General features: G+C 38.7%; 2 protein-coding genes across 3 annotated transcripts in view; one reads left to right on the plus strand and one right to left on the minus strand.

Moving 5' to 3' along the window:
* LOC107098179 (leucine zipper putative tumor suppressor 2 homolog) overlaps window positions 1-8,172 on the plus strand; it is a 55,095-nt gene extending 46,923 nt beyond the window's left edge. For both annotated transcript variants that reach the window (XM_015395727.1, XM_015395805.1), the window contains 6 exons: window positions 3,624-4,286; window positions 4,415-4,537; window positions 5,057-5,203; window positions 5,431-5,931; window positions 6,593-6,697; window positions 6,783-8,172. In XM_015395727.1, coding sequence (XP_015251213.1) covers window positions 3,624-4,286; window positions 4,415-4,537; window positions 5,057-5,203; window positions 5,431-5,931; window positions 6,593-6,697; window positions 6,783-6,965 — 1,722 coding nt within the window. In that variant the 3' untranslated portion in view covers window positions 6,966-8,172. The remainder of the gene's footprint in view (window positions 1-3,623; window positions 4,287-4,414; window positions 4,538-5,056; window positions 5,204-5,430; window positions 5,932-6,592; window positions 6,698-6,782) is intronic.
* A 3,247-nt stretch (window positions 8,173-11,419) lies between these two features.
* Window positions 11,420-20,313, minus strand: part of LOC107092077 — an 18,486-nt gene continuing 9,592 nt past the window's right edge. The window contains exons 8-15 of the mRNA XM_015386401.1: window positions 18,698-18,844; window positions 17,171-17,331; window positions 16,424-16,515; window positions 16,249-16,340; window positions 16,030-16,098; window positions 14,928-15,593; window positions 13,534-13,634; window positions 11,420-12,028 (exon numbers count right to left, since the gene is read on the minus strand). Coding sequence (XP_015241887.1) covers window positions 11,852-12,028; window positions 13,534-13,634; window positions 14,928-15,593; window positions 16,030-16,098; window positions 16,249-16,340; window positions 16,424-16,515; window positions 17,171-17,331; window positions 18,698-18,844 — 1,505 coding nt within the window. The 3' untranslated portion in view covers window positions 11,420-11,851. The remainder of the gene's footprint in view (window positions 12,029-13,533; window positions 13,635-14,927; window positions 15,594-16,029; window positions 16,099-16,248; window positions 16,341-16,423; window positions 16,516-17,170; window positions 17,332-18,697; window positions 18,845-20,313) is intronic.

Here is a 20,313-nt window from a genome sequence, read left to right on the forward strand (position 1 = left end):
AATTTGGTTTCTCTAAGAAGATAACGATTAGTAAATTCAGAGGCTCAGGTTCGCTAACCAAACTTGGCTAACACTGCGGCGTCGAAGGAAGGTCTGGCAGCTGCTTATAAAGGCAGGTCTGCTGATGAGCTGATGAGCGTCAGCTGTGCTGGAGGGCTCCAGCCCAGGAGGATCCACAGCACACTCTGCTGGAGAAAGTGGAGAATCTCCAGATCCCAACAGCCTGTATTCTGAATTTTTTTTTCAGTTTTGTTCTGTTTTGGTAAAACTAGATAACATAAGGATCAATCATCAAAAGGCTAAACTGATGATTTATTACTACTATAATTAAGGCATTATAAAAGCTGCACCAACCTGTTTTCACATAATGGTATGATCCCTTTTGCAGACCACTCAAAAGAAAGTTCTACCGGACACAAAGGTGGGGTCTGAGTAGTGATGGAGAATGGTGCGTTCACACCAAAAGGCCTCTAGCTCAGCCTCCTGTCTCCTTCAGTGCCTCTTTCTCCAAACCATAGAACATCACTGATCTCTATTTTGTAGACACATTCTACACTCTCCATTGCTCTAGATTGTTGACTGTGGTACTTGAAATTCTCCACTTCCTTTTTATCTACTCTATATAACCTCACAGCTCCACTTGAGGTCCTCTCATTCAAACATGCATTTTGCCCTTTTACACACAACCTTCCTTATTTCCCTTTTCCAGGACAAACCTGCATTTCTCCAGTTTTCCCCAACCTGTTTCCTGCTCTCACCATAGATCACATTGTTATCTGCAATTATTGATTCCTGTCTAACCGCATTGCCAACCACTCCAGCAGCACAGTAAAGAAGAAGGTTCTCAGCCAATCCCACTTCCTCCTTAAACTCTTGTCACACCCACAACATGCCTCAAATACATCCTGCACTACTGTAACAAGGTTCTCTGCTACTCCAACACTTCTTTACACATAACCACAGCTCCTCTCTTGGTACCTGACCGTATGCTTTCCTTAGATCTACAAAGAAGCATGGTGATGAAACCATACTGCTGCTCATAGAGGCTTACTTCTTTCCTTAGTGTGGCTTACACTGCTCTTCCCGTAACTTCATTATATGATTCGTCAGCTTTATTATTCTGTGCAGTAGTTGCCAAAACTTTCAACATCTCTCTTGGTCTTAACAATCTCTCCTCCATTTAACAAGCTAGTCAAAAACTCTCCTGCTGTCTCTTCTAGCTCTTTATTATCAGGAACAACCAAATTTCTTCTTCCACCACCAAGTCACTGTATGTTTTGTTTAGCTTCATCTTCCTTTACCTCTATGCTGCAGCTTCTGTTATCCCTGGCACCTATTTCTCTTTAGTCCTTCCTGTGTCCCTCTTCCTCTTTGCTGATTTCTTCCTCTGTACAATCTCCTGTTCTTCCACCACCGCCTTATCAATTTCCTTCAAGAGAACATACCAAGTGCTCTCCCACCTCTCTCCTCAATAGTATTAGCTATATTGGTCCTGTCATTTGGCAGCAACTCCTGGCTGCCTAGAGCCGATCTCAAAGCAAAACAGCTTTCTTTATTTTTCTGTGAATCAACTTCTACCTTCACTCTGCTTTGTCCACTTCACCTTCTTCACCAACACTCATTTCACCATCACACCCTGTGCTGCCTGGCAGCATTCTTACCATCCCATATTTTAAAATCACCATTATTTTAGATTATATTCTCATACTGGGTGTAATCTATCTGCGTGCCCCTACCAGTACTCCCTACTGCCATTCTCTTGCACCGTATAGGCCTATGTGAAAACTGCACGGTTATAGTTATAATGCTGGTTTATCATGTCATATGTTTAAATAATTAGTGTTAAATTTCTTGATCAGATAGTGTTATTGTCACCATTTACAAACATTTGTTTTTAAAGTAAGGGACCAAACTTTTCAAATCAAGAATGTCTGCAGGAAAACAAATATTAGTTACACAATTATAGGCATTAATCGAGATGATGGGGGATGAGGAGGGATGGCATTCCCCTTCTTAAAAAAATCTTAAAAATCATGCCCCTTCTTAAATGACCATCCCCCCATACCATCCCCTGGGACTTTTTTATTACTGAATGTGTAAATGTCTACTATATATTAACAGTAATTGAAATAATATTGCCCTTTCAATATTTGGCAGTCTGTGCGCTTACGAGTAGCCTGAGCAAAAATGCGATTTCATTTTTAAACCTCAGTCGCGCAACCAGCGGAGCCGGTGTAATGTGAAAAGACGACTCATAATGCAGACCCATTATGGAGATACAGTACAGAAATTTTAATAGAATAGACATACATTATTTACTAAATTTACCTGCTCTTAATAATGTTTTATATTTTTATAGCATGTCTAGGGAAAAATAACAATTCAAGAAATCTTTAATCACATTTTGTCAAGTCAAAATGCATTTAAAATATCTTAAATGACGTCATCTAATTTGTCATTTAAAGTGTCACACATCCGGAATTATAATTAAGATGTTTCAGTTAATTTGGACTAGTACAAACTATATATTTTTAATATCCGAATTATGAAATATCCCCCTAGTGCTGTCACTGAGCTGTCCTAACAGTTTCCTGCAGAATTTTGCAGATATTCATTTGCAATGTTTTGTGAGCTTTTGTTCTAAATCTTAATAGATTCACTGCCAAAGGATTTTTCAAAGTAAAATCAAAGAAGTGGCCAACCATGACTATAAAGCTGCTCCCAGTGGGAAATGTGTCCCTAACTCTGTAGGGGGAGTGATAGCCATGCCAGTCCAGGGACTGACTGCAGTTCTACTGTAAGGTGCCTTGGTCAAGGTCAATGACCGGTGTACCTGACATGTAACAACCATACCATGCATGTTGCTTTAGGTTAATAGACTATATTAATGATGCTATGCATATTTCTAAAGCTCAACTACTGATTAGAGGATAATGAAAATATATGGCAGAAATAAATAAGAAAAATATTAGATTCAGAATTATATGAAAAATACATGTTTGTGTGTATATCTTAAAACGATAACAAGTTCATTAACAATCTTAAAACTAGTTTTAACTGATTTCTGTTCAGTTTTTAATTACCCATCTTAGGTTTGACTAATGTATGAGGTCACCATCGCGATGACTTAAAAATGAGTGAAAATACCTCCTTTATAATGAGCAGGAAGATGTTATTCAGATGCCAACTTACACATGATTTGTCAACTTTGAAATATTTTCTAATGATGATGACATCATACACATAACAGAGGAAGCAATTATTTTTCTTTATCGTTGAGTGATGTCAGCCCAGTGGAATTCTGCCTAAGACCAACTGGCCATATTGGTCATTAAAAGACAATCGGGAGTCACTCTAAAGTAAAGATGTAAAGGATATATGTTTTTATATTTGGTTTTGCAAATAAGCATGCTACACTTTTTGTAATTATGTTTTAAAATTGATGCCGTTTCATTTTGTGTCACAGTTATAAACTATTCAATGTTTTATTCAATGACTTCAGTAAAAAAAAATTCCTGTTCCTTTAAGAGTAATGCTTTACATTGTGTGCGTTGCAAAATAGCACAAATTAGCTTTTTATAAGTCATCAATAATACATTTTAAGTTTTCCTTTTTCCTTTCAGAACATGGAGAAAGTGTTGATCCGTCCCACAGCATTCAAACCGGTCATCCCCAAGAATCGTCATTCTATGCAGTACCTGTCTCCACGGCCAGGAGGCAGCAATCTGTCTGAGAGTCAGGCCAGTCTAAACCTCCTGTTGCCCCTTGGCGCCCCCAACAGCTCCAGTGGTACCCACAGTAACGCTGGAAGCTGCAGCTCCAGCTCTGAAGGGAAACCCAACTTGTACAGTGGATGTCGTAATGCTCGCAGCAGTCAGTCCTGCTCCATGTCAGATTCAGGGAGAAACTCCCTTTCCAGCATCCCTACCCAAAGCAGCACAGTGTACAGTTTGGCCCCCAGTGAGGGCTCCAGCTCGGGTTCTGGTTCGGGGGGCCCGGCGGAGCCTGTGTCAGCCCTGGTTCGCAATGCTCCAGGAACAGGTGGAAGCCATGGTCATAGCAATTCGGACAGTGGACGTTCCTCGTCCAGTAAAAGCACGGGCTCAGGGTCACTGAGAGGTTGCGGGCAGCCCCTCTCTGACAGTGGGTCTTGTGGACACTCACCACCGCCTGTGGAGGGATATGAGGTGGTGGTGAAGGAGCTGGAGGAGAAGCTGCGGGAGCGAGACCTCGAGCTCCAACAGCTCCGGGAAAACCTTGATGAGAATGAAGCAGCCATCTGCCAGGTAGGGAACGATCCTCTCATCATAAGATCAAACCCCATTTAGAGTATTTAAAATAGAGGCTATGATGAGAAGTTGGTCCAAGAAGAAAACAACCTCTGATCTCTCATTCTTACATTTCGCTTTGACAGGTTTATGAGGAGAAGCAGAGACGATGTGAAAGAGAGATGGATGAGCTGAGACAGAGCTGTGCAGTCAAGATGAAACAAACCTCTCAGAAAGCTCAGAGAGCACAGCAGGTGCTGCAGTTACAGGTATAGCAAACACTCAGAAACAGTTTCATCTTCTATACAATCCTTTGCAAAACTATTCATACCTCTTTTCCCCTTTCTTCATATTATAACTGCAAGCATTAATGGACTTTATTGGGGTATAAATCTGCATAACATATTTGTGGAGCATAATGAAAAAATAATTAATGTATTAAAATCATTTACAAAGAATTCAGGTCAGCCCTCCAAATACTTTTTAGAATCAGCTATTAGTACAAGTATAGCTGCAGAGTGTATGGGGTATGAGCTTCACACAATAATGAAGTGTATTTTCTGCCTGTAAGCAATACTTTTCATGATGTGCCATATATTTTTAAATGTGTCGTTTTGATGCTTAGGATTGATGTTCTGCTGGAAGAATAAACTTTGTCCCTGTTTCTTTAGCTGGTTTGCCTCCCAAATTAGTTTGTTTTCATCTCCATCCATTTTCTAATCTGCTAGCCTGATTCATATAACTCATTTGTGCTGCATATCCAAATCTATATATCTGCTCCTTCCCAGGTATTCCAACTACAGCAGGAGAAAAAGAAGCTACAAGAAGACTTCTCCTCTCTGCTGCAGGACAGAGAAACGCTAGAGAGAAAGTGTGCCACCATTCAGAGGGAGCAAACGCAGCTGGGCCCCCGTTTGGAGGAAACAAAGTGGGAGGTGAGCCAGGGCCTGACTCTGGAAAGTTCAGGCTTTAAACTAATTTGAGTGGCATTTGCAACCTTTGCAATGTCTTATTTTTCTGTCTGAACATTTTGTTCATGTAATCCCTAGCAAGTGTTTCTTTCAGGAGGAAGCAAATCCAAATATTTGAGCATAAAATGAGTAACATATAGACGTTTATAATGTTTCTGCCTTCCTCTCACTCCTTTCCTGCTGTGCATCAGGTGTGTCAGAAGTCAGGAGAGATCTCGCTTCTGAAGCAGCAGCTGAAAGAAATCCAGTCTGAGCTCAGTCAGAAAGCAGGTGAGATCGTGGTACTGAAGGCCCAACTGAGGGAGGCTCGCTCAGAGCTGCAAGCCAGCCAGGCTCGAACCCAGGAGGCCCAGACTGCAATGCGGACGCGATCCCTTGAGCTTGAAGTTTGTGAAAACGAACTCCAAAGACGCAAGAGCGAAGCTGAGCTTCTGCGGGACAAAGTGAGCCGTCTGGAGGACGAGTCAGTCCGGCTCCGCGACACTCTGTCGAACCACGGTGGAAACCCGACCAAGAAGGGACTGGTCATGGGCCTTTCATTCCAACAGGGGAGAGTAGTGATGGGAAGGGGGGGTCCCAGCCCCTGCCTGTACCCCAATGGAGAGGAAGGTTATCTGGTGTGGGGAGGAGAAAGCGATGAAGCCAAGGCTCAAAGGCAGAATGCAGAAACACTGATGGGACTTCGACAGCAGGTATGTTTTTTTTGTTTGTTTTTTTACTTTTTCTTGACAGAGATTAAGAAAAAACGATTACAAAGGAGAATATTGTGAAGTATTTTAGGAAACTGCCTTCTTAATGCAAGTCTATTTTTACATGGCATCTATTGAAACAATTGGAATCTCAGGCAATAGTAGACAAATGGGTCCAATCCATGTCAACAAATATATGTTGGGATCAGTCCACTAAAATCCAATCATGTAGACAATTAAAATTTCAATGTTACATTATCTAAAGTTTGTTTTGGATTTATATTATGTGTAGATTTTGTGTAAATCTTTGAAAAAAACTTTTAAAATAACACTCTGAAAGGCTTATGATTGACACCTATCTCTAGGTACGAAACGCTGTAAATAAAGCTGCATTTGTGAAAGCCAAGAAAAGGGAGATGTTGATATTATTTCCAGCAGAATATTCTTATTCTTTTCTCCTGTTAGCGCTTCCTTAGAAAGATGTGAAACTTTAGCAGCTCAGTATTCCAGTACATGTAATTTTGTTACTAGTATAGCGCTCTTTCTATTTCAGGCTGTCACACACCTGAAGTCCCAGGAGGCAAGTTTAGCTTAGCGGGTGTTTTTGTTTGTATCTTTCACCACATAAACAGTAAGCCTGTTTTTTGTTGTTGTTTTTTTTCAGGTTGATCGACTCAAAGCTGAGCTCATGTATGAGAGAAGAACTGGTGAGGAGCAGCGGTCACGTTTTGAGGAAGAGAGAAGGGTGTGGCACGAGGAGAAAGAAAAAGTAAACCTCAACTGTTTCTGTTTCACACATTGACAGTTATTTCCTTTATGATTTTATTGACTTTTTTCTTTTACCGATAATCAAGGTAATCCGCTACCAAAAGCAGCTGCAGCAGAACTACATTCAGATGTATCGCCGCAACCGGGATCTTGAGCGAGTGATGAGGGAGCTGAGCCTGGAGCTGGAGAACCGGGACATGGAGGACTACGAGGTCCGCAGTGGCAGCAATGACATCCACTTTGAGGAAATCACTGCCACAGAGATCTAAACACAGCACATCATTTGTTCACAAAAAATGGAGGAAAACACTCAAGTGTCCCAGAAGATGCAAACCAAACATTGAACTGTGAACCAAATGCTGCACTAGCTTCAGTATGGTGTTACCTGGAGCGCTGACCGAGCTCTCACCACTGTTAAAATCGGGGACGTCTCCTTAAGGTGCATTGTTACTTCCTCTCATATGGCATCTTCTACAGCGTTTCTATTAGGTTTTTACCAGCACAAAGACTGCTTCCTTCCTGAGACCAAAAGCAGTGAGGTGTTTATCATTCTCAGAATATATTTAAATCAGGGTATTTAAATTAAAAAGGAACCTAAAGCAAAAAAAAAAAATAAAGAAAGAAAGATATTAACTATTCCCTACAGAACAATCTCATGACACAGCACTTAAGCATCTTAACAGCTTGCAGTATGAAACACTGGCCACCAGCATGTACAGTAAATCACGAGGCATTAACACAGCAGTTCATTTAGCAGTGACCAATTTAAACTGTGGCGCTACAAACAACCAACTTCACATGCTCAACAGTTTTTCCCTTATTTGCCAGACTGTAAATAAGTTGGTAGACACGTTTGTACTTTAGGTGTTTCGGCTGCAGTTTGTTTTATTACAGCAAATGTGTGCTAACCTGTCTTTCCAGAGAGAAGCAACATAATAAATCATCTCTGCTTAGGTCACTGTGAGAAAAATGGCACGATTTCACCTGAGATTTCCAGCTTTGTTTTGTTTGGGATTTTTCGGTTTATCTGCAGAGGAAAATCTGCAAAATCACGCCAACTAATATTAACTTTGACGTTGGAGCACTGGGTTTGCTTGCTTGTGGACATATTGTTCTGTCCCTTCAGACTCTAGGACTAGATAAAAGCTAATTCTCCCTTTGAACTTGTTTTTTTTTTATAATCAGTCATACTGTGCCTCAAAACTAGTTCAGACAATTTAGCAAGCCCATATTTAGCTCGGGGAATAGGTGAAGCATGGTTGATATTACCAAGGTTTATCAAGATTTCTCTTCTTTTAATTTTTTTTATATCCTATTCCAACTTTCTGCCTCATGAACTAGTTTTTATTCTTCCCACTGATTAGTTAGTTATTCAGAATGAAATTAAACCTAAACTGTGATTAAAATAAAAAAAAAAGTACAGGTTTACAGTCTGTTGTGGCATCAAAGATTTAGGCCAGGCATCCCCAAAGTCGGTCCTCGAGGGGCGCTGTCCTGCAGGTTTTAGAGGTTTACCTGCTCCAGCACCGCTGATTTACATTGATAGTTGATAACAGGCTTTTGCTGAACTGCAATCATCAGAATCAGCTGTGCTAAAGCAGAGAAACCTCTAAAACCTGCAGGACAGCGGCCCTCGAGGACCGACTTTGGAGATGCCTGATTTAGGATATGACTACAGTAGTTTATGTTTTCTCTGTGACTCCCACATTGCAGGTTAAAACTTTACACATGGAATGGATCAAGCAGGGTAACATTCATACCATTGCTCCTGATTCTTCTTTTTCCAAAAACCCATTTAAATAATTATCATAGAATCAGACACCCCTAAAATAACAGTCGCAGTTTATTTCTCAAAGCTTAAAACCGTATTGCTTTCCTATTACCGCTCTAGATGTCGTTACTAGCAAATCAAAGCCAAAAAGGTGTAAAAGTCTTCCAAGTTCCTGCTAGGTGGCCTAATCATTTTTAATAAATGCTATAGGACGTGAGAGTGGCATGTCTGCATGTCCATGTTCATAGGAGATTCCTGGAAAAGCAGGCATCAGGTGATGTGAACGTTTGCAAGGGTGTGTGCCTCTGCATTGTTTTCTGCAGGCTTTTCATGGAGGTCGAGGAAAATTCTCACAGTAAACGCGGGGCTGTGTGTTACACTGAGCATAGAGTTATACGGCTGCTGAGAACTTTATTTTACAAAGAGTCTATATTAAGGAATGATATTCTAGATAAATGGGAATCTATAAAACGGAGGAAAAGTTGTATATTTTTTATATATGTGTAGCACCTCAATATATTTTGCTGTATTACTGATGTGGATTAATGTAGATGATATACCAATGTTTCAGTTGATGGATCAGTTGCAAACAGAAGAATCTGCAGACAGAACGCGTGCACCTAATACTGTAATGCATGACAAGTTAATGTTTACATTATATATTCTGTGTTTGAAAATCATGCATTCTGAGGATGAGCAAACTTGCTTAAAACTAGGTGACAAACCTGAAGGGAGTATTTTTATGTTTTGTTACATTTTGGCCATCTTTAGCTTTCTATCTTTGAGTTGATTTTCAGTATCATAATGTTTATTGACTCCCTGTTGGAATTTGTCAGAGCATTTGTTAGTAAATGCAGGATACCAGTGTTATTTTTAAGGGACACCTTTATTAACATGAGAGCAGAACTGAAGCAAGCCAAAGGAGTGTTAATTTCCAGTCATATTTCATTTTGTTGCACATTATAGCCATTTCTATTAAGGTTCATCAAACACTTTCACTGTAACCAGACGTAGACTGTTACTCAGCACATCTGCACAACAACAAGCACAAGAGGCTTCTGACTCATACGCTTAAAAGTTTTCTCATATCACAGCTTTATAATATAACCATATATATATATATATATATATATGGTTATATTATATATAACCATTATAATGATCTTCTGTGTAAATATGGAGAACATCTAGCAGTATAACAGCATCATCATCTTTTATTTAGACAAAATATCTATTTCCAATGTAGCCACTGCGACTAGACCAAAGCAACGTAACATTTCTATTGTTTGGGCTTTTTTGTGACATTGTTTCATTCTTTTATGAGCATTTATTTTGCATTTTTAATTTCTATGCATCGTCATGAACTCGTAAAGTATTTAGCTGTCTGTGTATATTTTTATGTGTACATTACTTGTACAGATTACAGTGTTTTTAATTAAAGAGCAAGTGGTCACATCTTAAATGTGTGAAGTGATCATTTCTGTGGAGCATAAAAAATGCAAAAACTTACCTTGTTTACATTAACTTAGTTATCTGTTATACAGTTGCTAAACAGCACCAATAAACCTAAAAAATACATATATATATATATATATATATATATATATATATGGGTTTTATCAACAATATTAACAGTATAAATATGATTTAGGTAAATAAAATCGAAATAAATGATTCCTAATTTTTTTAATTCTTTTTATTTCTGAAATGTCCAATATTAGTATGGTTTTTGTGAAGTCAATTGGTATCTATTTTCTTTTTTTCTTCATTTTTTGAAGACAACTATTGAAAGCTGCACAGAACAGTTAAGACTGGTAATTTGCAACATGAAGGTCCAAGCTTCACACTTTGTCTGGGAGTACCCCATCCCCCTACCAACTTCCCCGTTTGCTTTTTCTTGCATTGCATCGTTGGACTAAGTTACTGTTAAAACACCAAATATATGCCAGGGTCTGCTGTGCAAAGACTATCAACAGAGAAGACAGTGGGCAAAGACTATCAACAGAGAAGACAGTGGGCAAAGACTATCAACAGAGAAGACAGTGGGTTTTTGGCTTAAATTAGGGCAGCAGTAGCATAGTTGTTAATACTCTAACAACAGCATGAAGATTCTACGTTAAAATTTCAAGAAAATACCTAGTGATTTTAATTTGAAAAAATGTGAATTATGACACTTTAAAGGAGATATAAAACACAGCATTTAACCATAAATGACACTTTAAAATATATTAAACAGGTTACATAACAATTCACCAAATATGCTTCATAATGTTAAAGGTAAAGATAGCTGCAGAATCTGAAAAGAAATACCAGTTTGTTTAGGGGGTTTTCCAAACAAAATGTCAGCTAGAAGTTTCTCAGCCAACTAAATAACAGATAAGACACTAACTGAACTTCAAGGACTGATAAACACTTACCAGAAGAGCTACGAAGTAGAAAATCATCAGTTGTTGCACAATTCCCTTCAGAATCTCACAAATTATTCTTTATCACTTGTGATCTTTTATTTCTTTGGATACATTTTAATAATCTGTGCTTTCAGCCTGTTAAAAACAACATATACATTAAGTAGCTACTCAAAAATATTGACACACAAGTAACGGCCTTTAATATCAGCCACATGCGTGGGCATAAAGCTGTCACTTTGGAGCATTTATGACTAATACTTTATCAGTGTTCTCCTCCCTCTGCTCTTCCATAGAAATAAGGCACGATGCACAGCACATTCTTCTGCTCTTATCTTCGTTCCCTTGCTCTGATTTAACCCTTGCCACCAGTGTCCAAGTTTTGCATTTCCTATTAATGAGATTTTTCAACTCCTTTACATGTCTAGATTAGCTTTAACCACAGCAGGCTGTGAATAAGCCTTTTCTTCTGAATGCAAAAACTTCTGCCACTGAACCGACAAAGATACAGAGCTGAATATTTTAACCACACACACACACACACACACACACACACCCTACATATCCACTAAAATCAAACTCTCAGGTCGGAGATAATACAGAGCTTTAATCTGGGTATGAATCTATAAATCTCATAACACAAACTGGGATAATCTCCTTCTGGTAGCCTTTCTGATGGCTGCTCACTCTCAGGCAGTGCTAAAAAGTCCCAAATAGGCCTGTTAAACAGTGACAGGCTGTCAATCTAGAGCATGTATAAATCATATAATAAACATTTCCTATACTGTCCTTTAGAAAAACAAGACTTGAATACCATTAGTGCTCATGTAAAACATACGCATTTCATAAAATAAAAAAGTTATCTCACATGTGCATGTGGCAAAAAAAAAGTTTTAAAATAAAAGTCTGCTTCATTAATTTAGTTTCCCTAAGGAGTTGCAGGTTTTGTTGTCATTAACTGGTAAGGCACACAGTGTCTTTACTCAGCAGCTCTCATGCTACTGGTGGGGAGGTGGAGGACCTTTGGGATCTTCACCACAAAAACCATTGGGTCTCTGTCCTTGTTGCTGAAGGAGCGGCGTATAACGTCCACAGCGTGCTGATGAGTCACTCCCTGCAGACTCTCGCCATCGACAGACATAAGCTCATAGCCTGCCTGTAAATGGACAGTCAGGTACAGCATTTATTTAAAAATACAGCTAAAAAGATATTATGTGAGCATTCAGATGTTCTTCATATAACTCTATAAAAGTCTGCATTCTACATAAATATACATAAACATATTCAAACTATGCCTCATGCACATTATAGTCTCCCCTTCAGGACAAGGTCAGTCTAAGAAAACAAAAAGTCTCTAACATCTGGAAATGCACACGTGTAACACGGCATTTGTGCACTGCTTCCTGCAGGATGCAGGGAGACGGCTACAAATCTTCAGAGCTCTGGGCAGACGAACTTCCTCTGATGTCAACATCGTTTGCTGAGGATGCACCTGCCTCACGCGCACAGTCAAGGTTAGCAAGGGTGTTACAGAAAAAGCACACAAGGACAAAGTCCATTGTTACTTGTCGCACAATCAGCTTTTTTCATTCTCTCTTTCCATTATTTATTAGATACGGATCTTATCATGCATATATATAAAATATGGTTAATATATATATATATATATATATATATACTGTACCTCAGCTGGGGGAAAACAATGTTATATTACCTTCAGTACAGACCTAACATAGTTCAAGTGTTATATTAGCAAAAAGCATTTCAAGGATTTAAGAGTGGTCTAGAAAAAGAGACATGGATAGATATACATTTCAGTGAGTTTTTAAAATGATTTTTGAACAAACATTAACAGCTAGGCTGGCCTTAATTCTGTCTGTGTTTCTTTAAGACCTAAGACATGCACCTGAGGTGTTGAACAAAAAAGCACTTTCTCAAAGTCCTCAGCCTATCTCATTCCCAAAGGTGTGGTCAAAAATTGACAGGTGGTTTGTAATGAAAATAAAGGAAGGATTCCAACACTGAAAACAATCCTAAACCTTTTATGCTCTCCTCTTTTTTAGAACAGGTAGATCATGTTCTCGCTCTGATTGCAGATACTGTACATGTTCACACACAAAGAGATGGTAAGAATAAGGAGCAAATGTTAAAACTTAAATCATTGATATGGAAAACCTCATCACATGTTCCAACTTGTGCATATTTAATTCCTTTAAAGTGCATGCTAACTGGCAGCTTGATGACTTATACTGCAAATAAGCCTTCAGTAAATGACTTGGTGTATCAATTGTTTAAGAGAAAATCAAACCTTCAGCTACTATTAAGCAACTGTGCAGGCAATATATTACCAATACATTAGCAAACCAGCACCCATGTACTTCATTAATAATAGAGAAAGTGTGCTACCTGAGATGGCTCTCCACTAATCTTCTCCTCACTGAACACTTTTGACAGCAAGCTACTTGAACTCATAGCCACAGAGCAGAGATCTGATAACTACCTACTAGACACTTGAATCCATGTGGCAGACAAAACATTTTGTTTAATATTATTATATCTAACAGATGGACAAATATTTGATTGCCTTGTAAATGCACTTGGGTGCATGCCTCAAAGTCTTAACAAAATAGAATGGTAAAACAAATATTACCAGATCCCTACCTTTAGAGCCTCATTTGTAGATGCAGCTCCTCCTGGAAAGATTTTCTCAATCTTTATCACAGGCTGGATCTTAGACTCGATACCTCCAGAGACGCTAATACCTGTAGAAGAACCAAAAATAAAATTATATATTGTAATAATACTAAAGTGATTCAAGGTTCTGATTCTTGGAGTAAGAGCATCAACATGTCGCCCATTCAACATGTTAAATCTCTGCAATCACATTTTGGCTGTGAAATTCTCACTACTGTCTTTTATAGATTCAAAGCAGTTGAGTTCCTGCAGCAATCCTCACCTGAATATCGTACACATAGATAATCCTTTTGTCCCAACCTCCTCTCCATTTGCAGATCTATGCAAACTAGTTTAATCTTCTCTATATTTCTATTAATCATGGGAGTAAATATTTCAAACGTTCCAGTTTTACATATAATAGGTCACTGATAATTACAAATTATTTTAAGGGAAGATTTAACATTCCATCAAATCCCATAAACCATAGATCTGACTTCTTTTTTCATGACCCCTGATTTGATCTAATTAATTGTGAGCAATCTCCTGCTGGTAAATATTAATAATTGGAGTTGCATTATAAACATCTAGCATAGTTTACTGTTAAATAAACAGTAAACTATGAGTAGAAAATACTTTAAAACTTTGTCCCTGTACGATAGAAAATGTCCCATAGTAGACCACTCTGTTTTTTGTTCTAATGCGCATATACATACACTCTCTGTTACCTGTCATTGTACCAACAACTCATCCAAAGACTGCAGACATTTTGATGATATGATAATCAGCATATATTCTGCATAACTATTAAGGCCAATGCCCTAAACTGTGCCTGCTTCTTCCACTTAGTAGAAAACCCTTTGCTTGGTTAGTACAGTAGCAGCCATTCAAAATGGCCCTTCCCAGTCTACTTCCCTGCAGCTCCCAGCAAAATCCCCTCCAACTTCCAGTCACTGGACTGACTCCCTCCTTCTCCTGGGCGTGCATTTTTTTTACTCTGACTCCACCCTTTTACTGAATTACAGGGTCTGACCAGGAGATGACGCTTCTCTTAAGATCATAATGTCCACAAATTATGACAGATAGAATATTTTAGTACAAATATTGGATGTTTAAAACTGAATTGTAGGGGACCAGCCAGGAACCAGCCAAAGGCCCATCAAGGAAAGTGGGGACATTTTGAATGGCTACTACAGTAGCAGCTTTGCATATGCTGACAAGTTTGCATGATTTTTTTTTATACAGGCAAACCTTTAGTAAAATACAGCTTAAATTAAAACTATATTCTATCCTCATCTTTTTCTTCAAATCAAAGGTAAATATAATTTTAGATGCTGGCATTGCAATTATCTTTACTTGTCTACAATGTAAGTTGTATTTACCCAGTGATTGCTTGGCCTTAGGGATGGTCAGAGTTGTAATTTCATACTCCTCGGTTGGTGTAGGTTCTTTTCTTTCTTGACCATTTTGAAAGTGTCCATTTACCTGCAGGCTACGTTCCATGCCCAAAGAGGGGCTTTTCTCTCTTCGGGGGATAAAAACTTCATCTAGAGGGGTTCTTCTCCTCTCCTGTGAGGGAACCCGCACACTGACCTCAGTGTAGCCATCCTTCCGGCTCTGTCTGCCGTATATGCTGTCAGGACTCCCCTCTTTCCTGCCCCTGCCATGGCTGTTCCTCACAGGTGACCTCCCACGCTCTGGAGTGGCATCTCCACAGTCTGATACAGACAACAAAGATGCCTGGTCGTACCTCAGTGTCCCATTCTCTCTCCTGTTCGGGAAGCGGTGAGGTTGGTGTCCACGCTGGGTGTTGTAAGGAGATCCATTAAGGAGGAAGCTATGACTGGGTGAGGGGCTTGGAGTGCGTGAACGTGCAGTGGAAGATGTGTAGTTATCCACAGGGACATCCAGCAGAGGGGTAAAGGTACGAGAGGGCGGCAGGTAACCTGAATGTTGGTCGGCCAGACGAAGTCTCCCAAACTCTTGGAGTAGCTGATGCTCCTGTTGAGTATCATGAACTGGCTGAAGGTGAAATCCACCCCTGTAATCTGAGGAATCATAATCACAGTAAAAACCTGTTCATATCCTCCTCAAAACTTGTTAGAATTTTTAAAAGTTTGAGATATTTGCTGCAAAAGGGAATGACTTAATTAAAAATGCTTACTAACCAAACCTTTTGCTGATAGCAAATGTATCTTCATTATTATAATATCTAACCTCTGTGTGCAGCTGTTGCAAGCTGACACCATTAGTAAAAAATAGGAACATTTATGTTTATGTTTGGGCACCAGCAACCCCGCTTGGGATAAGCGTGACAGAAAATGGATGGATGTTTATGCATTTAGCAGACGCTTTTATCCAAGCCACTTAGGGAAAAAGGGGGCTTTTCACATACCATGTTTATGAGGGATGAAAATCACTTCAGCAAATAGAGAAATAGGGGAGGACAACACACAAAGAGGAGCAGGCGAATAACTTTCATACCTGGTACTGGAGTGATGAGGTAACGCCGAGGGGTTCCACTGCGAGGTGAGCGAAGAGCTGGAGAGCGTACTAAAATAAAAAAAAATAATAAAAAAAACTGTTATATTCAGTATACCTCTAACTATGAGTAACAGGTTTCGTCATACTGAGTTTCATTCAGAGTTTACATTGATTTTTAGGATATCAGTAGAAAAAAATACTGAACATTTTTTCGCTTACTAGAACGACTCTTGAGAATGTCATAGGCTTCCAGCTCAAACGGCATCACCAGGCTGTCAAAACGACCCAACTCAGTAGTGGGTATCAGCATTCTGCAGGAGACAGTATCAGAGCCTGTCAACCCATATTTACACAGTATGTGATGCTTCAGGATCAGAGAGGATTGTATGCACACCTTATTTCTCTGAGTAGAAGCAGCTTCTCTGGTCGATCCAAGATTGCCAGCAGAGGGCGTATCAAATCTTCAATCACATTGTCAGACAAAAACTGCAAGGAATGGAACCCAATAAAAAAAAATGTGCTTAACAAGGTTTTAGAAATTCCATACACAAATGTTAAACTTTAAATCATATTTTGAGATATCCAGCTATAACAGGGAGATTTGGTGTCTAAAAGTTATTGGACCAATGTAGGAAGAAGAGACACTGCAGTTAGTGTGCAGTTTACTTTTTCTTTTTTTACTTTTATTGATTTGTCTACAAGAGAGATAATTCTACTGGATGTCCTCCAGAGAAAGGTGAACCTCTTATCTGCATTTATTTTTTTACATTATTTCCACAGGGAGGGGCCCAATAGCCCACTATGGTCCACGATTGGTCTTTAAACAGTACGATAAGAGGTAAGTCACTCTCTGCTCCAAACAGATTGGATGTCCTCCAATGTAAAGCAGAGCTCACTGCAGATTAGAGAGTAAAAAACACTGAAGGATTGTCCCCAGAATGATAATTGATACTAATTCTAAACGACTGGTCAAATCCATCTTTTGTTCCAGCTGCTGCAAGACACGTCTTTCTCTGAAGAACAACTTCTGACACAGCGGATAACATTGCATAAGATTACAAAGAGAACATCTGATGTTACAGGTAAATCTCTCAGAGCCAAAACACACAAAAGAGGTTGTTAATGGGTAATCCTAGCTCACCCGCCGACAATGTCTCATAACTGCAGCCACCTCGTCTGGACTGAGCAATTTCTTTGACATGTTCTCCACATGCTGCAGCGTCTCATGATGGGGAAGTGGGCTGCCTGCACGGGATTCCCTTGGGGATGAGAAGAGCTGGAACGGACGACTGCGATCGTTTTCTAGGAATGAGGTTTTATGGTTTATTGGTCAATATTAGTTTTGCCCTGAGGGGGAAATAACAGCACAGCATGCTCAAAGATCAAAGAGTAAAATCAAAGCACCAGAAAAATACAGGACAGGGTAAAGAAAGAAACAACACATGCATCAAAAATACAACGTGCAGAAATACAGTTAAGAGAGGAAATAGTTTGATGTTATGATGCATAACTACAGCAGCAGGTAAAAAAAAGACTCTTTAACTTTTGTTTTTTTACTACAGACACCTTATACTGAATGCTTGAGGGAAGAAGATGGAAATCTACTCAAAATATGACAATTGTTGCTCTGCTCAGTGCCTGTCTATTAAACATGTGCTTTTAAGTAAACTTGCATGAAAGCCAGTAGTGGAAAGCAACAAAGTGCATTTACTGGATTACTATACTTAACTACTTTACTTTAGTATTTTTTTGTTCGGGGAGGTTGTACAAGTATTGCACTTTCTCCTCCTCTACATATGAGGAAGCTGCTAGTTCCTAGTTCCTTTTGGCTCAGCTTAGCTTTGTAAGCTGCTGCTGCTGCTTTTTCTCTCTCTTGAAATGCAACTACAACATGCAAGATAGCAGTCCTTGGGACTGAATTTGGACATCGCTTTTTCAGGGATTCGCATGATATTCCGCAAATATGAAAAACTCAAGGCAGATATTATTTGTTTACAAAGCTACCATGTGGCCAAGTTGTTCTCAAAGCTGAGTTGCGGTTTCTTTGTAGTTATATATTTAAACTTAAACCTCTATTCCATAGTGTGAGGAGAACCAAGACACTCCTGTTTTATTTTTGGTTTGTTTTTATAAAAGAAATAATAATCAAAATAGCTGTCCTTTGTTTTTTTGTGGCATTTTTAGACAGAAGTTCTTTACAGGTGTTATAGAATCTGTAGCAGTGTTCTACGTATCAATACATCAGGTGGTTTCTGAAAGTTACTAGGTTCTTTAAAATTACTTGTTACTTATTTTACTGAAATGTACTTTGTAAGGATCTTTATTTTTGAATACTTAACTTTAAATGCATGTACTTTGGAATACTTAAGTATTTTCACAAGTGAATACTTCAATACATTAACATCAGTGGACGTTGGACCGAGTAACTTTTACTTGTAACTGAGTACGATTTGACAATGAGTATCAGTACTTTTACTCAAGTACTACTGTTGAGTAGTTCGTTCAACACTGCTGACAACTGAGCATTACAAGACATTTCAACATTAGGCAAGATGTGCACATCTGAGAAGCATCATGCAAAGATTTCCACACTTTGATTTCCAGTTTGAAGACTATTTTCACTATGTAAACCTGATAGGAAAGAATTTGGGTGTGACAGCATGCTCACCATTAGGATGATGAGACGGAGACCTCGAGCGTCTTTTCTCTTTATGGTCTTTCCTGAACAAAAGGTTGACAAAGGTTTTGGAGCGCTGTAGGTTTGTTTTACCTTCTGCTGAGCCCTTTTCCTTTTGTTGTCCCTTCCTCTTCTTCTCTAAATATGAAAAAAATGGTAAAGTTGCTTCTTTAAATTAAAACACAATTGTTTAGATTTTTGCTTTAACTGAAAAGCAGACATGTAATATGTGTTAACTGCAACTTTAACTCCTGTTGCCAGCTGTATTCTGCATTCCCAGTATGCTTAGGCCTCTTGTAGTCAGCTTCTCTGCTCAGTGAGATAAATCTGCCAGTGTGACCAGGAACACAGTTTTACTGATAAATTGTAGCAACAACAACTTGAATTTATTATTGGAAGAGCCACCGTAAAATGCTGCTGCTTGCATAACAAACATCCATTTGCTTTTAGCCCACAGGAGTTCCTGGAAGGATGGGTGGGTTGGTTAATTAAAAAGGATAGGCTAATAACTCAACCAGCCCTGCAAAGCTTGGATAGGCATTTCTCATTGGGCTTGTTCTTATCCAGAGGTACAAAGAGTGGCTATAGCAACCAAAGATTAATTTGAGTCCGTATAACAAATGAGTCCCTTAACAAGCTCTGCTTTGAGCTTAAATCACTCAAATTAGTAATACTTTACTCCCGAAATAAAAGAGAGGATCAAAATTTTGAAAGACTTAATAATATTGTCACCTGAATGAAGATGCTGACCATCTAAACAGGTTAGTTTACCATGATGATTTAAAAGCAATACTGTCAAGTCACTAGTGTGTTAATAGTCAACAGTGCTGTGGCCTATTAGTAAGTTCTCTATTGTCCATATATATATATATATATATATATATATAAAGAAATTTGTTTTTTTCCCCTTTTTCTCCTTGAATTTTGTCTTGCTTTTAAGCCTCATTACAACAAAGGAAGCTTTCAAATGTTTTTTGTTGTTTTTGTAGTGTCACCAGATTGTAAAATATTGTAATAAAAACTTGAGACCCTCAACAAAGGTAATTTCCAACTCAAAATTTGATCTGTGATTTTTTCATTTAGGAAACTAGAGAGACGAAGAGAAAGAAGGAAGCTTTACAGTAATATCATTGTGCAGGATACAAAGTTTCTTTTCCAAGCATTTATTTGTAGGAGCATCAAAGTCTACTAGATATAGTTAAGTACATTATTTAATAAACAGTCTTTATTAATATTAGTGGAAAAAAAGAGTGCAATATTCAATTTATTGGACACAGCATTGTCTGTGTGGTTGTGTGTGTGTTTTGTTCTTGCTGATGTTACCTATTTAGAATCTGTTATATTTACTAACCTTCTGAAGACCAACAGGTCTTATGGAGATCAAAGTTTGGTCTACTGTAAATTTGCCAAACCCCCATTTCAAATATCAGGGAGTCCTTTTAGAGGTATGGTGTGAATTAAAATTTGGGTTAGAAAAATGCTGGTATTGGTTTGAGTCTGTCATGGTGAGAAATACAATTTTGGTGTGTGTGTGTGTGTGTGTGTGTGTGTGTGTGTGTGTGTGTGTGTGTGTGTGTGTGTGTGTGTGTGTGTGTGTGTGTGTGTGT

The sequence above is a fragment of the Cyprinodon variegatus genome, unplaced genomic scaffold (assembly GCF_000732505.1).
Source record: "Cyprinodon variegatus isolate N-32 unplaced genomic scaffold, C_variegatus-1.0 Scaffold1, whole genome shotgun sequence".
NCBI classification, from domain to species: Eukaryota; Metazoa; Chordata; class Actinopteri; order Cyprinodontiformes; family Cyprinodontidae; genus Cyprinodon; species Cyprinodon variegatus.